Source organism: Euphorbia lathyris, chromosome 4 (genome assembly GCF_963576675.1).
Source record: "Euphorbia lathyris chromosome 4, ddEupLath1.1, whole genome shotgun sequence".
NCBI lineage: Eukaryota > Viridiplantae > Streptophyta > Magnoliopsida > Malpighiales > Euphorbiaceae > Euphorbia > Euphorbia lathyris.
In genome coordinates, this window is record NC_088913.1 from 66,625,402 (window position 1) to 66,649,225 (window position 23,824).

The 23,824-nt window shown below is 34.6% G+C and overlaps 4 protein-coding genes across 5 annotated transcripts; 2 read left to right on the plus strand and 2 right to left on the minus strand.

The window, feature by feature from the left end:
* Window positions 1-245: 245 nt before the first annotated feature.
* LOC136226874 (F-box protein At2g39490) lies at window positions 246-4,019 on the minus strand. Its single transcript, XM_066015547.1, has 3 exons — window positions 3,042-4,019; window positions 2,805-2,966; window positions 246-1,412 (listed from the first exon to the last, which is right to left on the minus strand). The coding sequence occupies exons 1-3, from the start codon at window positions 3,981-3,983 to the stop codon at window positions 1,098-1,100; spliced, it is 1,419 nt and encodes a 472-aa protein (XP_065871619.1). The 5' UTR covers window positions 3,984-4,019; the 3' UTR covers window positions 246-1,097.
* Window positions 4,020-12,459: 8,440 nt separating this feature from the next.
* On the minus strand, window positions 12,460-14,539 carry LOC136226326 (protein COFACTOR ASSEMBLY OF COMPLEX C SUBUNIT B CCB3, chloroplastic). Of its 2 annotated transcripts, none has more exons than XM_066014758.1 (3): window positions 14,357-14,539; window positions 14,168-14,211; window positions 12,460-13,041 (listed from the first exon to the last, which is right to left on the minus strand). In XM_066014758.1, the coding sequence occupies exons 1-3, from the start codon at window positions 14,397-14,399 to the stop codon at window positions 12,526-12,528; spliced, it is 603 nt and encodes a 200-aa protein (XP_065870830.1). In that variant the 5' UTR covers window positions 14,400-14,539; the 3' UTR covers window positions 12,460-12,525. The 2 variants fall into 2 exon arrangements, with proteins under 2 accessions (XP_065870830.1, XP_065870828.1); XM_066014756.1 differs by having other exon boundaries at window positions 12,460-13,044.
* LOC136226325 (phragmoplastin interacting protein 1) lies at window positions 14,539-17,832 on the plus strand. Its single transcript, XM_066014755.1, has 5 exons — window positions 14,539-15,115; window positions 15,332-15,503; window positions 16,248-16,294; window positions 16,384-17,359; window positions 17,484-17,832. Exons 1-4 carry the CDS (start codon window positions 14,583-14,585, stop codon window positions 16,976-16,978), a joined length of 1,347 nt encoding a protein of 448 aa, XP_065870827.1. The 5' UTR covers window positions 14,539-14,582; the 3' UTR covers window positions 16,979-17,359; window positions 17,484-17,832.
* A 1,256-nt stretch (window positions 17,833-19,088) lies between these two features.
* Window positions 19,089-21,337, plus strand: LOC136227379 (protein SOSEKI 5-like). Its single transcript, XM_066016021.1, has 3 exons — window positions 19,089-19,431; window positions 19,521-19,590; window positions 20,551-21,337. Exons 1-3 carry the CDS (start codon window positions 19,203-19,205, stop codon window positions 21,149-21,151), a joined length of 900 nt encoding a protein of 299 aa, XP_065872093.1. The 5' UTR covers window positions 19,089-19,202; the 3' UTR covers window positions 21,152-21,337.
* The last annotated feature ends 2,487 nt before the right edge of the window (window positions 21,338-23,824 follow it).

Sequence of the window (23,824 nt, forward strand, 5' to 3'; positions counted from 1 at the left end):
TTGTGTTGTTGCTTATTTGATGTGCATTTTTTGGAATGGAGAAAAGCTCACTGGGTTCAGACCTTCTTGAGGGCTTAGACAAGGAGACCCTTTATTCCCATAAGTCTGCAGTTTTTGTTTGAAGCTACTTGGTCACATGATTAATGATGAGATTATAACTAGAAACTGATTCATTTTTCGCATCGGGGAATGCCTTATCGCATATTTTCTTTGTTGGCGACATGGTTCTCATGTCCTAAAAGTCAAAGTAAATATAGTACAAAAGATAAAACTTAAATATATCACAAGTAATCTCTCCTAATATATGTGTATCACTAAAACATTGTTCTAAGAGGATTTGTTATCTTAATTCTATCTTTATGCCTAGAACCATTTACATCGTGAAGCAAATATCTATAGGCGACCCAATATTGAAATACAAGATTATGATACCATGTAAACAAATGTTTAACGCACCTCAATAGCTAGCTCAAATGATGAAATTCTCAAATGATGAAATTTCTCCCCCACTCTTATTATCCAAACGCCCACCCCTTTACAAAGTGTAAAAACCAAACAATCTCTTCCTCACACATCGGACCAAAGTTGGGACAACAACAACCTCTTTGTACCGTCTATTTATTTGAGCTTAGATACTTGATTTTGAAACCTATAAGTTGTAATAACTTATTATATATAATTAGCGACGAAACTCAACTTGCCCATGATATTGGTGTTGATATATAGTGTGCTCGATTTTTTTGTTATACCTAAAGACAAGTTGAATTAACGTTAGATATTGTCCGCTTTGGCCCAAATCCAACATCTTGGGCCTCACGGTTTTAAAATGCGTCTGCATGTATTGGATTCACACTTTACTAATAAGCCTCAATCACTTCCTCTCCATTTCCGATGTGGGATTCAGTTCATTCCTGCCCCATCGCCATCCCTTAGGACCGCTCCTTGCTCAGGCCTTCTACCCCGGCGCCACCCACTCTGGACCGGGTCGTTACAGTAATAAGGATAATATCATAATTAGATTACAAATCTTATAATTAGAACTATGTTTTAGTTATACACATATAGTAGGAGAGATTACAAGTCTTATAATTTTACATTTAAAGAGCCATATGAAGATGCTTAGTAGAATATGATTCCTTGGCATCTTTTAGAGAAACATGAGTATAAAAATAATTTGTTTGGTGAGAGTTGGGTATTTTCTTCAAGCAAACCCCATTTGCTGATGCAAAGATGATTGGTTCAGTAGTCACAATCTCAACTAAACCTTGAGCCAAATGGATTTCATGTTTCTGATTTCGGAATCCATCTAATTTTACCATTTTTAGATTTCCAAGTTTTGTGTTTCTCCCAGCTTCTATACAACAACATGACGACACTCTTGCCTTTTCCACACAATAGCTTTTAGGATCAATCTGCATCAATAACTTAATTACTAGCATGTAAGCTCATACATGAAAACGACATTTCTAAAAATATATATATATATATATATATAAGAAACAGGAACGAGAGTAGATAAAAAAAAGGATAAGGTCTAAAATTCTTTTTAAGTTTTTTTTAAGAGTGCGTAATAGTTCATTCACTCTATTATTAAGGGTTTGTTTGGTTGAACTGCTGTTTGAAAAAACTGTTAAGCTACTTTTCAGACATGAAAAGACAAACACGAGGAGGAGGAAATGATTAAAATGAGCAACCAAAAACCGTCTAAGTCATTCATTCTCTTCATTTCTGATGTGAAATCCAGTTCATTCATGTTTCTATCATCATTTTTTAAGGTTGGTCATTGTTCAGGATTTCTACTCCGATGTTACCCATTCCGGATCAGATTGTTACATCCGACCTCTAAGGGAAATCATAAATAGAAACTCTTATCTGAGTCTAAAGGCAGAAACAAGAAGTCATTTGGTGTCGGTGCACCCTCCCTTATAGGCATGGTTTCGCTCCTGTCCATCCCTACATCTTCATCTTGGGAATGATGCACCAACTAATAGACTGTATTTTTTTCTTCAATTGAGACCAAAATAACTTCATTTTGGTCTGGGTAGGAGCATTTTTTTTCTTAAGTCCAACCATAGTTGTTAAATCGAGATTATACTCGTGACTCAAAATTTCATTTTGTGAATTGAGACTCGTGAATCGAATCATAAGATTCTGATCAAATTCAAAATGATATAAAAAAATAAAATATTAACCATATTTAATTTTAAATATTAGTCCAAAAATACAATTTTAATATCTAAATAGAAAATAGAAAGAATAAAGAGTAGAAGAAGATAATAACAAATAAATAGAAAAGAAGAGGGAAGGTTTTGGACTTTGTAAAGTGAAGAGTCACCTGATTGAATCTATTTGTGTTTCATAACTTCTATAGATTTTTTTTTTGTTTTTATAAAGTGAATAGTCACCTTCTTCTACTGTACGTTTTTTAGTTGTTGAAAATTGAATTTTTTTCTTTAAATAGTGGACAGAATCGACCGAATCCGGTGACTCGGTAGATCGACTGAATCGGTGGTGACTCGGCCGATTCATGAAGCTTCCGAAGTCGTATCAGATACGACTCGAATTCTTCATGAATGGAATCGAATTGACTCGTACGATTCTAACAACTATGAGTCCAATCTATAGGGATGGTGTTTATTTTTTGAACTCTAAATAATTAAAGACGGACTCCTTAGTGTCTGCGTCGAAAATTGTTCCAAATTGAAAACGTTGAGAATAAAATGTTACTATTTCTTTACATTAATTGCAAATTTCAACCATATCCCCAATAAAAAGTATGCTAGTAGTAGTAAAAAAAAACTTACAGTCACAAAGAGTTGTTCTAGAAACGGACACAGTTTGAGGAAGCAGAATAAGGCATCACTATCATATTCATCATCTGAATTATTATCAATCCACCATAGCTCTTTCAGGTTGTAGAATTGAAATTCTGCATTAATTCTTGACAATGATCTACATATCAATGCCTGCACATGATCTAAATTAATTAATTAACCTTAATCACAACATTAATTTACTACTCAAATGATGTTTTTGCATACCTGAAATGTCCATTTGCATAGAGTTAGCACTCTTACATTCTTTATTGTCAACAGCATCAAATCAAAATTACACCTACTGACCATCAACCTATTATCAACCGGACCTAGTCTGAAATCAAGTAAAGCATCCACTAAATTATAATGATATTCCGGCCAGAAAGACGGACAAATCCCCCTGTACCGGAAAGTATGAAGCTTGAAACATCTGATATGAACAAACTCCAGTTTCAGACAATCAAAGATTGTCAAGCTCTGAAGCTTCGTGTCCGAACCTATGAACAAAGACCGTAAACAGTTACAATTTGATATCTTTAAGGTTTCAAGAAACTGAAATGTTGTTAATATGGAAGAAGCAGCTTCATTTGTTAGGCAGCTGAGAGATGTTAGGTGGAGAGTTTTGATAAAAAAGGATGATGGACGAATCCAGGATTCACTGACAGGGGTGTTTAGCGCACTTTTACACAAAAAATTATGGCTCTGTACATAACTTTCATATAGTTTTTCAGCGTTTTCTGACGACCAGCGGGTGCTGAAGTCCTGTCTGGTCCCCGTTGAATCTGTCCCTAAGCGATTATCGGGATTGAACTCGAGCTGTAAGTTGAATAATTGGTTGGTGGTGTGATTTGGGGGTGAGGAGAAATTAAGGAGAAGTTTGTGATTTGGTGCAATTATGGCTAAGAGGAAGCTGCCATTGTTGGTGAAATGGAACTTGAACTTTCTTGTATTCTTGGATGGATTTTGGTCGTTAAAATTGGCGAGGAAGGAAGAGAATTCAGTCGCAAAATGGTGTGATGTGCCATGGTGAACGAGAGCTGTGTCCCATAGGAATTTCCATCTTTTTGAAAGGAATATTGTTTGAATGGAAGATTCAAAAGGAAGTGAAGAGATTATGTGGAATAGTATCTCATCTGGCAAACTACTAATCCGATCATATGCATCCATAATTGATTGTATAACCAATTTCCTTTTCAAAAATACAATATGTTGCTAAAATATATATAGTATTTGTTCTAACTAATAATAACGGATAACTTACAAAAAATACTTCTAGTCTTGTATAAGTAATTACTTAATAGATTTGGAAATTAAATGCCTTTAAGCTCGATGGAATATTTGATTTTTTTTATCCAACATGTTAAGAACACGAGATAAAAAAAGTTTAAATTTTTTTCATATATATATTTTAATTATATTATTATTTATCTATAAAAATATAGATTTTATCCGTACTACATCTAAGAGTTTTACAAAATTTAAATTAATCTCTTAAATCTCTCTAATTTTCTGCATATCTATATATAATATAAAACAGTAACGATGAAGTTGAGGTGTCACTTCCTCATTTTTTACTGATAAAAAATAAAATAAAATATATAATATATTAATTTTAATTATATTATTATATTTATCTATAAAAAATATTATTTAAAGTAAATGTGGAAATAAAATAATAATATTTAATTTATATAGCATCTTCATATCATTAATTGTAATTATTATATTATATTCTTGAATTTTAAGATGAATCCGTGCATCGCACGGGCCAAAAACTAGTTTTATTTATATAATTAAAATCATCGAAAAACATGAAAACGTGAAAAATGAGAAAAATGAGAAAAATGCGAAAAACAGAAAACGCGAAAAACAGAAAACACGAAAAACATGAAAAAAAAATTAATAAAAAAGACGAAAAACAAAAAAAACCCGTGATAGGCAATATTTCGTCACGTTTTTTGAGTTTTTCGTTTTTCGTATTTTCGAGTTTTCACGTTTTTTTTTTATGTTTTTCTAGTTTTTTGTTTTATCATTTAATAAGAATTGTTCATAATAAGTATTAATAATAAAATGGAAGAGTTAGTCGTAATGAGGATTCATGTCTATTATTTATATAATGCTCATTACATAAATTTGTAAAGAAAATTTGAATGATGTATTTGTGATTCCATTACGACAAAAACAATATGACACGTCCAAACATAGTAATGAGCCTCCATTATAATGGGCATTCCATTACGATGCTCATTACGGCGTACCAAATGGGACCTAAGAACATTAGGTATTCATTTTTCAAGATGAGCATGTTTTTTGGTTAGTTGGGTTATGCATGATACTAGAAGGTTATCTGTCATTTTGCACGCCTAAACAACAACAAAAACATGGATTTAAGTAGTTGAAATGTATTCAAATAAAAGGAAGTTTGAATTTTTATTATTATTATTTGTTTCTTTAGCCATTGTTAATTTGTTTATATTAATATATACATACGTACAAATTGGGCTACGGATTCAAGTACTTTTTTTTTCAATTTGACAAATCGTACCACTTCTATTTTGACAATTAATTTGACATTACCATTAATTAATTTAATTGCTAACTCATTCTAAATTACATATATTTTCTTTGACCAAAAATAACTCACCAAACTCCCATCTCTTCGTACAAATAGATTTCAATTATATAAAATTTTACAATTATATTTTAGATGATGATGAGATCATTTTTAAATCCAGATGACAAGGAATTTAATATTTGATTAAGAAATAAAATCATTATTAATTAATAGAATGAGTTACAAGATTCATGTTGTATATGCATTTCTGCATAAATTATTTTATTAATATCGATGACAAACACACAAAATTAATCTTTGCATTTACATTTTTTTTTTCTTTAATCAAGCTGAAATAAAGTTACATGAACAAAATGGGGAGATGTGAAATATGAAATAATAAAAAGAAAATGTTTGTATATTTCATGCTAAAAGAAGATTACAGAAGTGTTACATATACAGTAGAAAATAAAATACAAACTAATAATAACACTAATGGCATGTAAGAACATTTCTCATAACATACATGTTATTGTCCCTAATTTGATGTGTTGAGAACAATGATGAAATATGCCGCAAATTAGTGCAAATAAATAGTAAAAATGACACTGAAAATTTAACGTTAGTTTTTAGGTTATTCCATGATTAAGTTTGAGAATTAATTCTTCCTCTATAAAATAACACGTTTACAAAGAAGACATTCTCTAAACAATTTTCTAGAGTTACAATAATATTCGGGTGTTTCTCAAAAATACCCTAAAGATAATTATCTTATTATTTTGTTACTCTCCCGTAATTGAATTACCCTCTTCTGAAACCCTCTCTATGTCTCGAAGTAGAGAAGGATACTTTGTTGTTGCACGAACTAAGAAAAGAGCAAAGTTACTGGGCACATAGAATATGGGAAGACTCGTGATGAGGTCTCTCTCTTTAAGACGTTCGCGGCACTGTTCGAAAATGTGCAAGCAGTAGCCGTTGCCTCTAGGATAAAATAACCAGTCAATCAACTGTAGGCACAATTCTGATGTGCTCGGATCTGAATTGCTTTAATGGAATAACTAAACTCAATTTCAATTCACTGCTCAGTTTCGAAAAGGAATGGATTTAGGAGAAAACTAGAGAAAGAATAATTGTTTTCTGCTTCTCAAAAATTCTTTTAGTTTTTTTTTTTAAATTAATACAATTTTGTTATGAGAAGATATATAGAGAAAAAAAAATCAGGAGGTTGAATAAAACGCCCAAAATATTATAGTGAGGGAGTTAAATGGAACGTTTAAAAAAAAACTGATTAAGACCGATTACCAGGGAAGTTACATAATAATTAATGATGAAGTTATATGTGGTTTTTTTTTTTAACTCTTTCCATTGAGGACTCTTTAGACTAAAAATACATAACTTGTTTTTACAACAATCCCCTTCTTGAATTTTTAAGAAAGTTTTATTAGTCATTCAAAAAACGTAAGATCGAGCATAAATAAAGGTATATTTTGAAAAAACTCTCTATTATTACTGAGAGCTTCAAAGGGGATCCCCTTGTCAGGTCTACCCAGAAAAGAGAGGTCCACCTCGTTGGTTGGAGCAAGTCGAGAGAAGGGGTAGTGAAGCTGAATACGGATGGTTCCTGCCTTAGCAATGGCAAGATTACTGCCGGAGGAGTTCTTCGTGATGCGGGTGGCGCCTGGCTGGCTGGGTTTACCCATAACCTGGGGATGGGTTCATCCATTTCGGCGGAACTTTGGGGTATCCTCTCGGGTATCAAGCTTGCCATTAGCCTGGGTGTTAAGAGGTTATCTGTGGAATCTGATAACATGGAGGCAATTAACAGGATTTCTGATAACCAGGCTATTTGTCTTAACAGCCAAAATCTTATCAAAGCTATTTTAAGGCTTCGCCCTTCCTTTGAGTTCTTAAAGTTCAGCCACATTTACAGGGAACAGAACCGGGTTGTGGATCGCTTGGCGGCAGCTGGGCATGAGGGGATGTTAGGTGTTTCTACCCTTTCTGTTCCTCCCATCTTTCTTTCGTCTCTTCTTTTAGAGGATAGGATTGGGGTTAGCCTGCCTAGGCTGATCCCGGGTTAGTTTTCTTTGTTTGTTTGTTTTCCTTTCCTGTTTCTACCAAAAAAAAATAAAGGTATATTTCGATTTGAACCATTGCGTAGTGAATAGAATTCAGATTATACTAGAGTGACTCATAGTCTTGAACTCTATCTCTAATATTGTACCATACCAAATCTTTTTAGAGTGTAGTTTAAGGAGCTCGTGCGTTTATTGCCATACACGTCTATCCCGGTATAGTGAATGCTCTACCGTTCTACCTTAAACTCATAGGAAGTGGCCCACTTCCATATTCATATAGATGAGTCTATCAAAAGTACTCATATAGCTACGTATTTCACTCCAAATGGAGTGTATATCTCATTAAGAGTTTCTATTATGTCAACCTAATCTAGCTTCAGGAATCCATTCTTCAATATGCATGTTCTGACTCATATTGCATTATAGCTTGTTGTTACCCATTGAACCTATTTCTTGGGATCTCCATTTTATAGGTTGGCTTACCATTATGTCTAGCTCGTCTCTTTAGGGGCATAAGTCCCACACTTTCTAAGTACTTTAGACTTTCTCTCTAGTTAATCCTTTTGTCAAAGGATCGAAATTCACTTAAGAGCGTACATGGTCCACTCTAACAGGTCCTTTACAGAGGAACTCTCTAAAAGTGTTGAGCTTACGACGTATTTTTCGTTTATTACCATTATAGTAACAATTCTGGATCTTAGCAATAGTTGTGGTACTATCGTAGTGCACCAATACAGCTAGAATCGGTTTTTTCCATAAAAGAATCTCACCTAGCAACCTCTCAACCAACTTGCTTTTTCACTAGATGTGGCTGGAGCTATCAGTTATGATTCTATAGTTTATTAAGCTAGAATAGTCCGTTTCTTCAAATTTCATGAAACAACACCACCAGTAATACTAAAATATAGCCAGTAGTTACCTGGGAATCATCTAATAAAGTGGTTCAGTCAGCATCACTATATCCCACAAGGAAAGCTGGAAACCTTTGGTAATGCAATCCAAGTTTCATAGTTCTTTTAAGTTACCGCATGGCCCTTTCTATAGCATTCCAATGCTTAACACTAGATCTATTAGTGAATCTGCACAATAATCCCACGACATAAGTTATGTCGGATCTAGTATAATCAGTGGCATACTAGAGGTTGCCGATTATGCTAGCATACTTGGATTGTCTTACACTATCTCTTGTGTTCTTAAAAAGCTTCACACTATGGTCAAAAGGTGTGCATGCGGGTTTATAATCAAAGTAATTCTATTTCCTTAAATCTTCACAATGTAGTGAGATTGATCTAAAGAAAATCCATTTTGAGACCTAATTATCTGGATGCCAAATATGACATTTGCTTTTCCTAGATCTTTCATGTCAAAGTTCTCACATGCAATAGATTCCATAGCATTCACAACATGAATATTAGATCCAAAAGTCATCAACGTATAAACATCTGATAGTGTAAACACCATTTTCATATTTATAGTAAATGCATTTATCACTTTCATTCACCTTAAAGTCATATGAAATAACAAGATTGTCAAAATTTTCACGTCATTACTTATATGCTTATTTTAAAACATACAAGGACTTATCTAATTTACACACTTTATGTGCTTGATCAGGAATTACAAAGCCCTTAGGTTGTTCCACCTATACTTCTTCCTCCAATCCACCATTAAAAAATGCAGTTTTAACATTCATTTGGTGCACAACAAGATTTTGTAAAGCATTAATAGCAATTAAAACATGAATAGATGTAATTCTAGTGACACGAGAATATGTGTCAAAGAAATCTACATTTTCTCTTAGTCTAAAGCCTTTAGGTACAAGATGTGCCTTGTACTTATCTATTGAACCATTGTGGTTCAGTTTTTCTTTTACAACCCATTTGTAGCCTATTATTTTGCAACCTGGTGGTAAGTTGACTAAGTGCCAAGTTTTATTAGACTATAGAGAGTCCATTTCATATTGATGGTTTCTTGCCACAAATCAACATCTAAAGAGGTCAAGGCTTCTTAGAGGCTAAGTGGATCCTCCTCTAGTGTGTATGCACAAAAATAAGGACCAAAGTCTTTTGAAACTCTAGGTCTCTTACTCCTTCTAGGTCCTGACGTCTCACCCTCACTTTGTACTATATTCCTAATGGCATGCATGTCACTAGATGATGTACCCCTACTATTTTTAGATTTAAAAGGAAACCTATCTTCATTAAAATAAATAATCTGATTCCAAAACAATATATGCATTCAAACATAGAATCTATATGCTTTAATATTCACAACATACCCAATAAACACATAAGCCTACTAGCAAGTTTGATTCTCTTAGGGTCAGGAATTCTAAAATAACTCAAACAACCCCAAGTTTAAAGTAGGACAATGTTGGTGGTCTATTTTTCAAAATCTCGTAAGGAGAGATTTTTACTCTTTGACTTAGGGACTCTATTAAGCGCATAGCAAAAAGTCAACAAAATTTCTCCCCACCAATGAGAGGCAGCACTTGAACTAACCATAATATCAACAGCAGACTCTGCTAGTGTCCTATTGTTTCTTTCAGCCTTTCCATTCAACTCAGGTGAATATGGTGTAATGGTTGCCTCTATCATTGTGAAATCTCTTAACTTTCCTATTGCATTGATTTTCTATTTCAACAACAAATAGTTTAAACATATCAAGAGTATCCGTTTTTTTCATGAAATACACAAGTAAAATTAGAATAATCATCAATAAAAGTTATGAAATAACATTTACCATTTCTGTTCAACTTTCCATCAAGTTCACATATCAGAATTAATTAATTCGAAAGCCTCGGAATCCCTAGTCACAAATTTATGAGAACACTTTATAGAGCACATTGCAAAGGGCAATGGGGGAGGGGGGGTAGATCCTTCATGGTGCTCGTCTCATCATATTTGGGAATAAGACAGATAATAATGTCATAAGGCCATCATGAAACTTACCTGTGTTGAACAACTATAGACCCGCTTCGAAAATTTCATCGCCAAGAACATCACAGAATTTCTAAAAAAAACCAAGACTGAAGCCATTTGGTCTATGGGCTTTATCAGGATGCATCTGGATTAAGGCCTTTTTGAATTCAACCTTTAAGAATGGAGCTAGAAGCATAGAATTATCCATGACAGAGACTTTTGGGGAGATAAGTTGAAGCACCCGATCAGAATTACCGCGGCTAGGGGAGAATAAGTCAGAAAAATACCTTGATGTAATATGGCAGAAACTATCATTGTCGTACACCTAGTGCTCATTATTATTTTGCAGACGAGAAATTCTGTTGCAATTGCATCTACCACCGGCATATGAGTGAAAGAATTGTGTATTAACACCCTCTTCTGTGAGCCAAAATATCTTAGACCATGGTCTTCTTCTTGCAGAAGTAGAGAGATAAGTTTGCTTTTTTCAGCCTAAAATCCAGCCGCCGAATTTGGTGAAGATGACTCTCGGAGCTGCTCCAATTTTCTATTGCTGATTTTGACTTCCTGTCTATAATTCTTGTTCAGCCCCCAATCCCACCCGGTCAGACAGTCAGCCACTCTGCTCAGCCTTTCTATAATCGGAAGATATACCGAAGCGGACCATTCCTATTGTACTAACTCACAAAGATCAGACTCTCCAAGCCATTTGTTTTCAAAGGAAAACTGCCTACCCCGAATAAGCACAATATGTTTCTCCGTTTGCAGAATAATAGGCGAATGGTCCGACACTGGAGCCATTGTATTGAAAGAAAAACCATTCAGAAACTTGGCTTGCCAGTCCACTGATGCAAATGCTCGGTCCAACCTCTCTTGAACATCACTATCTTTACCCCGATGTCTAAACCACGTAAAAGGGTATCCTTCTAATAGTACTTCAAATAATCCACACGTCTCTGTAGTATCACGAAAACCATTAGAGCACCAATCCGGGTGAGCAACCAAACACTCTTATCAGTTGGAGAAAGTAAATCATTAAAGTCTCCAATTATTACCCAGGATAGTGTGGAAGCTTTCGCAATACTTTGCAAAATGAATGCAAGGGTTGTCTACTATACGACAGTACTAACTAAAGAACTCACCCAATTACCTTCTAACTTCTCCTGTAAGACTAGGTTTTCAACTTAAACAGACTTAACAAACAATTTTTAACTTTCTATTAGGCTTAACAAACGGAAACTATTTAAACAAATCGTTTTGCAAAATGAATGCAAAAGTTTTCTACTATGCAACATCAGCATTAACTAAGTTCGATTTTTATAAAGAGAACCTTTAATTCTAACTATATGCTTTGTTTTTTTAGAAGTGATATTAGAACACGATAAATGAGATGAAGGATTTAATTGTTGAATTTGGGACCCTTTGGTGCTTTAAGGATAATATATGGCTAATTGATTTTAACTCTATCAAGGTACAAATGGGCTTTATGCCTATGATCAATTATAAGTGCAGTTGTAACATATTTTGTATTGATCACTCCATGTGCAACAACAACAAAACCTTAGTTCCGAAATGATTTGAGGTCGGCTAACATGAACCATCATAAGAAACCATGAAATCAAATCGTGTCAGCGACATAAATTCTCTCCATCCACTCCGTCCTATCCACTGCCATATTTTCCTCAATCTCCAATAAACTCATATCACTCTCAATGACCCTCTTCCAAGTTTGCTTAAGTCCCCTCCTACCCCTCACCATTGCATCCCTTTGACACTCTTCAGTCCTCCTAACCAGCGCATCAAGCGCTCTTCGACTTATATAACCAAACCACCTTAGTTGGCATATTTTGTCTTGATCACTCCATGTGCAAATAATTAAAAAAAAAAAGAACCGAAAATATATTTTCCTAAAACATATATCCTCTTGGAACATATTTTGTCATTTGTTAAAATTATTCTCTTCCGAACAAAAAGAGCTTCAATAAGAAGTGTTGTGTAATAGTGAAAATAATTGTCAGTATTTCCAGATACACAGTTTTGTACTTTTGTGTTAACAACCATTATATCAGATGGTTAAACAAATGAAATCATTTCTCAATCACCCTTCTCATAATACAAAAAATGACCAATATACATTCCTCAACCTCATGCAGATTTTAATTAACCTGTTGAGAAAGAAGAACTAGAAGGCCTTGAGGGCCAACCAGAATTTCATTAAGGAAACTTACCAATCCAAACCACACCACAGGAGTCACATCCACCCCTCCTACCGGTGGAATCACCTTCCGGGTTAGAAAGAGGATCGGTTCTGTCGGAGCATATGCTAATACATATGGAAATTTCCCAACAGGAAGCTTTGGGTACCATGACATCACTATTCTCAAAATAAACAGAAAACCAAATGCTGAGAGGAATGGCCCCAAAATACTAATTGCTACCTTTGCTGTGGCAGGGTCCAAGTCTGCAAGGATCATACTTGGAATGAACTTCAATCCACTGTTGTATGCTTCCAATACATTCCGATTCATATTCCCTGCATTCTCGTAGCTGCTTAATTGACTCTCTGAAAGGTCTACATATGCTTGCAGCGATTCAATGTTAACAGCGGAGCAGCAGATTCTAGACTGATGACCCTCATTTGGATTTCGCCTCGTAATATAGTTATATCTTTCCTGCTTCATTATAGAGATCAAAGACAATGAGTTTAAGCTAATAGTTCTTTCAGTAAAAACCATGATCCATGCTATGCAGCATTTGCTATTTCATTGATCTCTCTCTATCTCCTCTATTTATCATTTTCTTTGTTACAAGAAGCTTTGTGGAGGTTGCAGGTTTTGATTGAATTGGGAAGTTTCAAATTTCCCATTTAGTAATAGTGTTCTTCATAACAAAGAGTTGATGAAAATGCATACAACAACAAAGCCTTAGTCCCGAAATGATTTGGGTTGGTTAACATGAACCGTCGTACAAAGAGTTGATGAAAATGCATAATTGGCAATAATTAGTTCTAAGTTTCTTAAAGATGTAAATCCCCAGATGTGGACCTCAGGCCATTGAAATGCAAAACTAGAAAGGATAGGCCCCCCGAGGAAATCTCAGGAGATTATTAAGTGAAACAGAAAAGCATATAAAAGGTTCTATATTAGAGGGTTACAGGGTACTTATCAGAAACCAACCAAGGAGAAGGATATGAAATGAAAAGGGGTAAACCTAGGACCGAATATCATCTGAAGAGAGATAGAGAACTTATGAAGATAAAGATTTCCATTCCTCTATTGCAAAACACAGCATTGTGATTGTATGCAAACATAGTGTAAGATTGATATCTGAGTATGATTTTTCTTTCACAACATCAGCTGCCAAACTTTCTAAAAGAAGGCTACAAAAGTAGCAAGGCAGAAAGCTAGGACGGTTTGAACTATCAAAATATTAGGAACAGGTAGTCTCTGTAGTAGGCTAAACTTCAAAAAATGTCTATTGAATAATTCCCAAATTATGGGTTTTAATGCATATTAATCAAATCTCAGCTTACAAAATAGAAATCCCTGTTATGTAATGGCAATGAAAATCCAATACCACATATTGCTGGTGTTTGTTCACTTATTTAAAATCCAGTAAGAAAGAAACATCATCTTTGGATCAAATTCTCCACACACTCGTACTTAGTACCGCAAGCAATTCAATTGCTTAGTAATATTCATCACTTGTTACAAGCACAATCAATCTATGAAAAGAATGGAAAACTCATTGTCCAAGACTAGCTATCAATTAGAGATTTAACGGCTACAAAATACTTACAGAAATGTTGAATTTGTCTTTCCTCTGCACTGAAGGTCTCCATCCTAAAAAATTTCAGCAGAGAAAATGAATAATCTATGAAAAAGAGCGGGAAACAAACAGCTAAAGAAACTTGAAGCAATCGCCATGGAAATTCCTGTTAAAAGCGATAAAGCAGATAAGCAATCTATGAAATGGATAAGATAATACCTCCGATATGGTTGTTGCTGAAGAGGGAAGAACATGTCGCCATTTTGGGCAGAGGGAAGGTTATCTAACGGGAATGGTTCTGGTTATATCTATTTCTATCACTCTTCCATACGACGCCGTGTTAGTCTTGTTTGATATAAAAGCTTGGTCTTTCTTTATTTATTTTACTTTTGTCTAATTTGTATTCCAAAACCGCAAAATTAGGGTTTCTGCTTGGAGAGCAGCAATGGTGTTGTCGAACAAGAAGCTAAAACAGAAGTTAAGAGAAGCAAAGGGAGAATCTTTAGCGGCAAATGAGTTTGGACAGCTCGATCCGAAAGCCAAGCTATCTGCAGTAACTCCAGAAGGGAATTCGCGGCTTCAAGAGCTTCTAGAGGCAGCAAAACAGAAGGGCAAATTGACTAAGAGAGAGAAAAGAAGGAAGAGCCTTCCTGTGAAAGAATTAGTTGATGAAAACAATACTACAAATGGGGATAAAGATGAAGATACGTTAATTGAGAAGGAAAATGAATTGGTGAGTGAGGTTGATAATGGGGAAAAGAGTGAAAAAAAGAAGAAGGAAAGAAAGAGAAGGCGAGAGGAGGGAGAGAGTGAAGAAAAGGTCTTGGTAGAGAATGGCATAGTGAGTGAGGCAAAAAAGCCGAAGAAGCCAAAGAAGAAGAAGAAAAAGAAGAAGAAAAAGAAGGCAGCAAAAACTGTGGAGAAGGTAAATGTAGAAGCAGAAGAGGTTACTCATGAACCAGAGCATATTAGTCAAAGGTAATTAGTAGACATACCAATGTGATAAATAAAAAATTCGCATTTCATTGTGCTCGTTTGCTCAAACATTGTGTTATTCTTCCAATATATCTATGGCTATGTATTTGAATACCTTTTGTTTATATTGGTTCTGAAAAAAAGGAGGTATTTGAATCAATTCTGATAATAGATTATTTGAATTTTAGTGTAGCTAATCTGTTGTTTATTGTTTTGCAGTCTCACAAATGAGGATGCTGCCACAAAAATTTATGTAGGAGGCATTCCATATTACTCAACTGAGGATGACATTCGAAGTTTCTTTGAAGGTTGTGGAACCATAACTGAAATTGATTGTATGAAGTTTCCTGACAGTGGGAAGTTTAGAGGAATAGCCATAATTAACTTTAAGGTAATTATAGTTCTCAAAACTCAAAAAATACCTATTTTGGTTTAGTTGTCTATATGGTAACTTTAACTTGAAAGGCAGTGTTACTAACTCTTAGTTACTCAGTTCAAGAGTCTACTTATGGCGAAATGCATGAGAACAGTTTTCCTTTTTATTTCATCGGTGTAATGTTTGCTCTGCGTCAGTTGGTTTCGGAGTCTACCATTGTTTTAACCTCTATATTTGAAATGCTTCATCTAGCATTTTAGAATGAATTCTAGATTTTATAGTACTTGGTCTTTTTGCTCTGTTTCTGAGGCAACAAGTGAATGAAGTAGGAAACTGGGCAGTAGTAGATGGATTATATTGCTTTGGTTCTGCCTTTGGCTTGGCTACTATCATGCTTCCCAACGATCAATTTTAATTTGAACAGGATCATAAAACTGACAAGAAATAGTACTGGACAATAAGATTTGTTGTTGTCAATCATATTTTTCGAGATGAAACACCACCACATGTAGATCAAACCAATGGCGGAAATTTCGTGTCACTTTATCTCAGTCATGCTACAAATATATGCCTATGAAACTAAAACGGACATAGGAGGATGGATGTTTTTATTCTTTGGTTCTTACTCATTTCGAATCTTATTTCTCCATAAGAACCGTTGCTTTCTTCTTGCATTTGTTTTTTGGTCATTATAAAACTGATGAAGGTTCAACATATTGGAATTTGCAACAACTTACTTTTATGAATCATCTCTTTCAGACTGATGCTGCAGCTAAACGAGCTCTGGCTCTAGACGGGTCTGACATGTGAGTAACTGTAAATGACATGTTATTCAATCACCAAAAGTGTTATTTCCCATTTCCTGATCATGCTTATGGAACATCTAATATTTCAGGGGTGGATTTTTTCTGAAAATTCAACCATACAAGACAACTCGAGCCAACAAAGTGCCTGATTTTGCACCAAAAATTGTTGAGGGATACAATAGGATCTATGTCGGGAATCTGTCGTGGGATATAACTGAGGATGACCTGAAACTTTTTTTCTCTGAATGCAATATAGCATCCATACGCTGGGGTACAGACAAGGAAACAGGGGAATTTCGAGGATATGGCCATGTGGATTTTTCTGACAAGCCCTCACTGCTGAAGGCACTAGAGTTGGATCAGCAGATTGTTTGTGGACGACCTATCAAAATAAGTTGTGCAGTTCCTACTAAAACAGCAAAAACACATGCTACTGCTGCAGTTACAGCTACAGCTACAATTTCTAAAGCTGAAAATAATGGATTGCCCACAAATGCTCCTGCTCCTGCTCCCACAGCCACAGCCACGGCCACGGCCACAGAAAAAGAAGCTGAAAATGGGGGGTCGAGTGCAATCAGCGGTAAGATAAGGAGGAGAACCTGCTATGAGTGTGGGGAGAAAGGTCATATTTCTTCACTTTGCCCTAAGAAGCAAAGCGCTGAAACTAGTTCTGCAGCAAGCTAATCATGCTGTGTCAGTTTTTCGGTACCGCTTTCAATATTCATTGGTTCAAACAAGGCATTGGCAGTTGCAGCTACAATTTTGTATTCTAGGTTTTATATGTTAAAGGTTTTGACAAAATAATTAGATTAAAACAAGGGGTTTTTTTTTTATGTAATTGGAAGTTTTTTGCAATTTCCTTTATAATCTTAGTGAGGAATATATTTCCATGAAGATCAATGCACTCTACTGTCTAATTTCAGTCTTCCTTGAAATTTTCTTTAATGTAACCGGATCTGGAGATTGTAGAATTTTCTTTCAATTCTAGTAACGCGGGTACTAAAGGTGTTCAAGGTTTCTTGTCCCAATTATTCATCCAGGCTTCTCCTCCGGCCATCGATCAAGGTGAGTAAAACTCGAATTCTTTTATTTTCACAGTTCTTGATATTATTTCTATCTTCATTTTAGAATCCCTAAATTTCAATACATATTTACCATGCGATTCAAAGCATATTTGTTTTTTCAACAGGTTTCTGAGGAAACTAGAAGCGAGGAGACTTGTCAGCTACAGAAGGTGAAGCATAGATACAAATAATAGGATTTGAAATGGAGAATATTATGTGCATTTATTTAGTTGGAGGCATGGATACTGTAGCATATGAGATGCTTGTGAAATTGGAAGTTTTGAATATTAGGATACTGCCAAATTTGGTATCCCTGATTTGTGTTTCATGATTTCATGGGAAGGGTGTTGACTTGTATTGGTGTATAATAGTGAAAGTTTTTGTCTTTGAGTTTGCTTTGGTCTCTGAACCGGTAGCTAACATTTGCAACAATGATCCTAAATTTCAGAGAAATTGTCTTGCATTAGTCTTTCACATTATTGCCTCCTTATGTTAACAAATTGGAAAAGCACAAAATTTGATGTGATTTGTCAGTTTTGCACGCTTGCAATGTCATGAGTCCGGGAAATTATTAGAATCATCCAGTTCTCCATGTCAAATGGATGATCTTCCATATATATTTTGCCACATGTAATATGAATCCACACATTATAAGAGGTCTAAGTATTTTAATTATTAAGCGGGTTCACAATATATGTGGCCAAATGTGAATTGGGGGTCTCACAAATGATATAGAAGACCGGGTGCTTAATATAAGAACTCCATAAGTGCATCGTTAAAACTTCTGTAAACAAATTGAGCAATTCAGAACTCATATATTGTGTAAATCTTTAATATACGGATTCCTAAAGGTTTTTGCTAGTTGAATGTTTTCTTGCAAAACATATGAGGTTCAAATTTTGATTACAAATTTAGTCGAATGCTTTCCTGCAAAACATATGAGGTTGAAATTTTGATTACAAAGTATTTTTTTCAAAAATGAGAAAGCAACGGAGGCTAGGGTTTAGAACATATTAGGAACATGTCATTATCTTAACAGGGAACTTCTACATGCATTACCTTTCTTTTGTTGTGTTCACATGAACACATGGGACGTTCATCCTTTGTGCTTTATTTGAGGTTAACCATCCAAATCCCAAGCACATGGCCACGGGACATTCGTTCGGTTGTATGTTGGCTGTTGTATCCTGTCACTGAAGTTCATCTGACAAGCAGATGTCATTCTGATTTCACGTCAAGAAAATGAAAAGAATATTTAAGATATACAATCCACATCTAGGGACGTCAAGACTAGTTGTCGTTTTTTTTAATAGTATTACGTGGTCTATATATTTCACATGATTATATATGATATAAATGACATAAAATGATTATCGTTTTCATTCCATATGATTATGTATGATATAAATGACATAAAATGATTTTCGTTTCAAATTGATCATGTGAATCGTTGTCTATGTTGTGGTGTCAGAAATTTACAGCCTAACCTAATACGGCACTTAGAGTCAATTGATGAGGATAAAGTTGTTTTGTTCCTATATTTGGATTTCAGTAAAATAATAGTCAAAATTTTCCAGCTGTGAACAAGATAAAATGGAATCAAGAGGGTATTTGCCATCTTATCTAACGAGAAAACCTATGTGAAGAAATAAAATAACCATATTTTGTTTGTTAGCAGTTGCCTTGACATAAAAATGTAGTGCCTTTTAAAATAGAGCAACTCCCATTCTGTCATCCACATCTCTACTTCTATATAAGTGCTTACTGAAACCATCAAATATTTAAGACATTGTTGATTTATTAAGCATCATCTGAACCTACATTTGCTTCTCTGTTCTATTACAATGGCTGTCAATTCCACACAACTAACAGTGTCAAAGATAGAAGAAGCTACTACTGCTACTGCTACTGCTACTACTCCTGCAACGGGTAAGATGGTGATTCAGATTAAGGCACAAGTTAAAACAGAAAAAAAGGTGGGGGTTGTGTACTACCTAGCTCGAAATGGTGAGCTTGAACACCCCCATTTCATGGAACTAACTCTCTCTTCTCCTCAAGGTCTCTATCTAAGAGGTAAACAATAACAACCTTCTTATCAAATTTCACAACATCCTTTTAGTATCATCATGCCATGTTCAAACTGTGGTTCTTTATTATTTCAGATGTGATAGATGCTTTAAATCTCCTGCGAGGTCAAGGCATGGCTTCCATGTACTCCTGGGCTTCCAAAAGGTAAGTTGTCACCTCCAATACACTCAGATTGCTGAGTTATGCCCCATGTCTCAATCTTTCAACCTCATGGCTACATGTATGGAAAACGCCACTTATAGTTGAATCACTTTTTCACCATTTCTAACTTGCGGTTTAGTTCATTTTTTTCCATCACAATTCCTTAACGCCACTTGTTGCTCATGTCTTCTACTTTGGCGCTACTCCCTCAAGACCAAATTGTTATAAGCCACTAGTTTAGGCTTGGTTCATCCTCAATCAATACGTGGTACATGTAGAGTCGGTTTAGCCTAGTCTAATACCATGTAGACAATGCTAGAGGCAGCTCAGTGCTTTGGGGCAGAGCCTCCTGCTCCGGTGAAACCTTGAGTAGGGTGCTGCCTTTGTCGGAATTAGCCCCCTCTTCTCTTTGATCTTCTATATGAACCTTTTATTTTATTTTTTTAAAATCCTTCTCCTTCCTCCGTTCCAGTGCACCCCTGGCATCGAAGTCCGGCCCCTCTCTCATGTTCCCACTGTGGGATTAAAATTAGCCCCCTAATCTCAAATCTTGACTCCGCTGTTACATGTAGATATTGTCCCCGTTAGTACAAGTCTCATTTCGGCTATAGACAGAATTAGAGACATTCTTCCGTATTGACTCTTAATCGCAAAATTCTGTTTTCTTACTAAGAGTTTTTTGGTTCTTGTTCTGCCACTTTCCATCACCATTTTTATAGAATTGTTTCTTGGTCAAACCTTTCACTTCGGTACAATCATTTCGATGCCACTGTATGAGGAGAGGAGAGGATGGTTGCAATTTAGCTCCTAATGTTAAAGAGTGCAATCTTACTTTTATTGTTTTTACTATAGCTCAGCTAGCAATTACCAACAAGTTTTAATTTGTCTAATTTTGATTGGAATTAACTTGCCCTTCACCCTTTTTCACTTGCAATCCAATCTTTGATTTGTTGTGGATTTCAGGAGCTACAGGAATGGATATCTATGGCAAGATTTGTCAGATGATGAGTTGATACACCCAATTCATGGCCAAGACTACATTCTCAAGGGATCATTACTCCTCGAAACTTGTCTGAGCTTTCGATCCACCGACTCTGCATCATCAACATCAAGATCTAGATCACATTCCTCCGAAACAAACAATTCCAGCAGCGAGGACACCAATTCTCCGCCTGCCAGAAGAACAAATTCTTCATGGAGTTCAAGCGACGGAATTAATGGGGAAAACAAGGTTTACAAAGCCAAAACAAGCTCTGAACTATCCAGGACTGGTTCTAATGTGTCAACACAGACCACGGGTGATGTAATTCGGCGAGTAGAATCAGAAATCGGAGAAGCTAAAGCGGAAGAAGTTAGTATTGTAAATCTGAGCCGAAAGGAGATGAATGAACCAATTCTGAAGTCTACACAGGTTCATAATTCAGGGAATAATGTTAGATATGAGAAGGTTTTAAGGGAGCAACATAGAGGGAAAATGAAGGATTCGAATCTTGTGATGAAGCTGATAGGATGCGGATGTGGATCGAAAAGATTCAATGATTTTGAAAAGATTCATAATCAATGAGATCATAACTGTAATGGCTGCAAATCAAACAATCTAAAGCGCCTGGATTTCTGTCATGGAAAAGCAGGATTGGAAGCTTTGAAGATGGTGAAGGCTTTTATTTATTTGTTTATTTATTTATGGCTAATACATCAAGAGGTCTGAATTTGTCTCAAAATTTGATTTATAATCTTATAAAATGTCAGATTAACCCCTCAACTTGTTTAAAATATTCTATTAACATCCTGAATTTATTTAAAATGACATATTAATACCGTGAACTTATTTAAAATGATGTATTTATTCTAAACTTGTTTAAAGTAATATACATTTTAATTTGACAAAATTTGTAACCAAAATCAAAACTAAAAAAAACCTAATTCATAACTTTAAGTTTTTAAACTAAATTAGATTTCTAGTTTTATAAATTTTTATAGTGTTTTTATAGATTTAAGAACTTAATAATAATATGTTAAGTAAATTTAAAAAATTAATAAGATATTACATAAGTTTAAGCACTAATCAAACTTTTTTATTTGATGTTTTTTCTTATTATCAAATAAATTCAATGATATATTGATACAGATTGAAAGCGATAAATGAAGGTTTTAATCGTAAACCAACAAAGAGTTCTTCTCTAGCAAAACTAGAAGGAGTGAATCCCAATAAACAAGGTATAAACCTTAGGTTCTCAAAGAGAATGATTTTGATTGATAAAAAGTTGTTTCATCCTTACAAAATGGGGGTTTAAATACATCCCCCTAATGATAATCAAAAGACAAGGACTACCCCTACTAGGGTTACAATAAGGTTATCAACAAAAGGGTAAAATAGGTGATACGTCCCGACAATCAGTACAAAGGTACAGGTACGGAGTGTCAGGATTGTTGGTGAATTCCTTCGGGAGGAAGTAAACCTGGAGATCCGCCCAGGAGTAGCTTGAGGATCCTCCCCTGGTCAGATGTTGATACGCCTCCTTGTGTACTCCTAGATCCGCCCCGCTCGTATGTCCTTGGGATCCGCCCTCCTAGGTACACCCTCCGTGGATGTGATGTCTGAGGATCCGCCAAGACGCGCGTGATCAGTGATCCTAGTTAGGATGTCCGCATCATATATTATAGAGGAGATAGAGAGAGAATAACCACGTGTTTAATTTTCATTATATGTGTAATTAATTATGTGTCTTAATGTATTTTAAACCACTAATGTTATAAAAATAAGGGATAAGGTACCGAAATAGGTTTATAGTTTTTAGAAAAGTATATGTCTATAGTACCAATATAGGCTTAATGTTTAAAAAATGGTACCAATTTAAGTTTCGATAACGGAACGAGACACGTCATTGATATTACTACGTTAAATTTTGCCAATGTACATGAATAGATAAATCAAAATTTAATGGAGTAATATGAATGACATGCCCAATCCGTTTTCGAAACCTAAATTGATATATTTTTAAATGTGAAGCATAAATTGATACTTTTTCAAAAATCATAGAACTATTTTAGTACTTTATATCTACAAATAATAATAATAATGAAATATATGCTTTCATGGTTTAAGTTTGAGTTCTTAAGAATTGGTGAGGATAATTATATATGAAGTTGGATTAATGACTTTTATTTAATTGTCAAAGCAACTCAACTCATCTATCAAATCTATCCAAGTTCGTCTCCTAGAGCACTCACAATGTTTGAATCACTTTTTTTTATCACTTCATAAAAAAACTCATTTTTAAAAAAAAAATCTAATACACTCAACCACATCTCCATTATACATATGTGTATCACTTTTCTACGTAGGCTCCACTTGTCATAAAACTCTTACACATTTCAAATAAATTATTATTTCTATCTACTAAACAATTAATTTAATTATTCCATCATTCAATTTAAATAATTCAATTAATCTATAAATTAGTTAAAAAAAATAAATATCAATTATATCTATAATTATTTTCCACCGAAATGGTTAATTAAAAAATATAATTAATTGCAAAAATAACATATATCACAAACGATATTTTTTATTGAAATAAAACACGAGAATACGAAACAGAATAAAATACAAGATTTAAAAACGAAAAAATTACATTAAAAGCACGAAACAAGGGACGAAAAAAAAAACAATGACATTAGAACACGCAACATATTAAGCAACTGAACCGCTAGGTCTTTGGTTGAAATCTCTCGTTCCATGACGTCGTCATATATGCTTAACTAGATCATCATTTAACACGGTATGTGTCGCTCTATTGCAAATTGTCAACTCCTGTCTAACTAAGTTTTTGAAAATAATTGGAAGGTTTATCCATACCTCTAAATATGCAAAATGTAGTATTTAGATGTGTTTATTTATTGTGTAAAGAATTTGGATCATATGCAAAAATGTAAATGGGGTGGGTATTTATAATGAAATTTTTATAAAAAAAACTGTTAAAAAAGAGCTGTTTATATTACAGTTTATATATATATATATATATTTAATTTTTTTTTTTTTTTTTTTTGTAAAATCTGTCCAAGTTGCAACGGATATATATTTAAAAAGAGTTTTCATTTCAAATACAACAAATACCACCGCTTGCTTTTCCGATTTTTTTTTTAAGAAAAAAAATAGTTGGATCAGTCCACAATTGCGGCTGAGACGCGCCTCATGCGCACGTGTATCACACGCGCCAGCTGAGGTGCGATCTCA

Bases quoted from the DNA above. Each gene is read 5' to 3' on its own strand.
- LOC136226874 (XM_066015547.1), bottom strand. From the start codon at position 3,983: ATGGATGCATATGATCGGATTAGTAGTTTGCCAGATGAGATACTATTC. The intron at 2,967-3,041 runs GTATGCAAAAAC...GATCATGTGCAG, and splicing joins TATGCAAATGGACATTTCAG to GCATTGATATGTAGATCATT. The intron at 1,413-2,804 runs GTAAGTTTTTTT...TTATTGATGCAG, and splicing joins TAGAACAACTCTTTGTGACT to ATTGATCCTAAAAGCTATTG.
- LOC136226326 (XM_066014756.1), bottom strand. From the start codon at position 14,399: ATGGCGACATGTTCTTCCCTCTTCAGCAACAACCATATCGGAG. The intron at 14,212-14,356 runs GTATTATCTTAT...GAAATTTTTTAG, and splicing joins CAGCAACAACCATATCGGAG to GATGGAGACCTTCAGTGCAG. The intron at 13,045-14,167 runs GTAAGTATTTTG...TCTATAATGAAG, and splicing joins AAGACAAATTCAACATTTCT to CAGGAAAGATATAACTATAT.
- LOC136226325 (XM_066014755.1), top strand. From the start codon at position 14,583: ATGGTGTTGTCGAACAAGAAGCTAAAACAGAAGTTAAGAGAAGCAAAG. The intron at 15,116-15,331 runs GTAATTAGTAGA...ATTGTTTTGCAG, and splicing joins CCAGAGCATATTAGTCAAAG to TCTCACAAATGAGGATGCTG. The intron at 15,504-16,247 runs GTAATTATAGTT...CATCTCTTTCAG, and splicing joins TAGCCATAATTAACTTTAAG to ACTGATGCTGCAGCTAAACG.
- LOC136227379 (XM_066016021.1), top strand. From the start codon at position 19,203: ATGGCTGTCAATTCCACACAACTAACAGTGTCAAAGATAGAAGAAGCT. The intron at 19,432-19,520 runs GTAAACAATAAC...TTATTATTTCAG, and splicing joins TCAAGGTCTCTATCTAAGAG to ATGTGATAGATGCTTTAAAT. The intron at 19,591-20,550 runs GTAAGTTGTCAC...TGTGGATTTCAG, and splicing joins TACTCCTGGGCTTCCAAAAG to GAGCTACAGGAATGGATATC.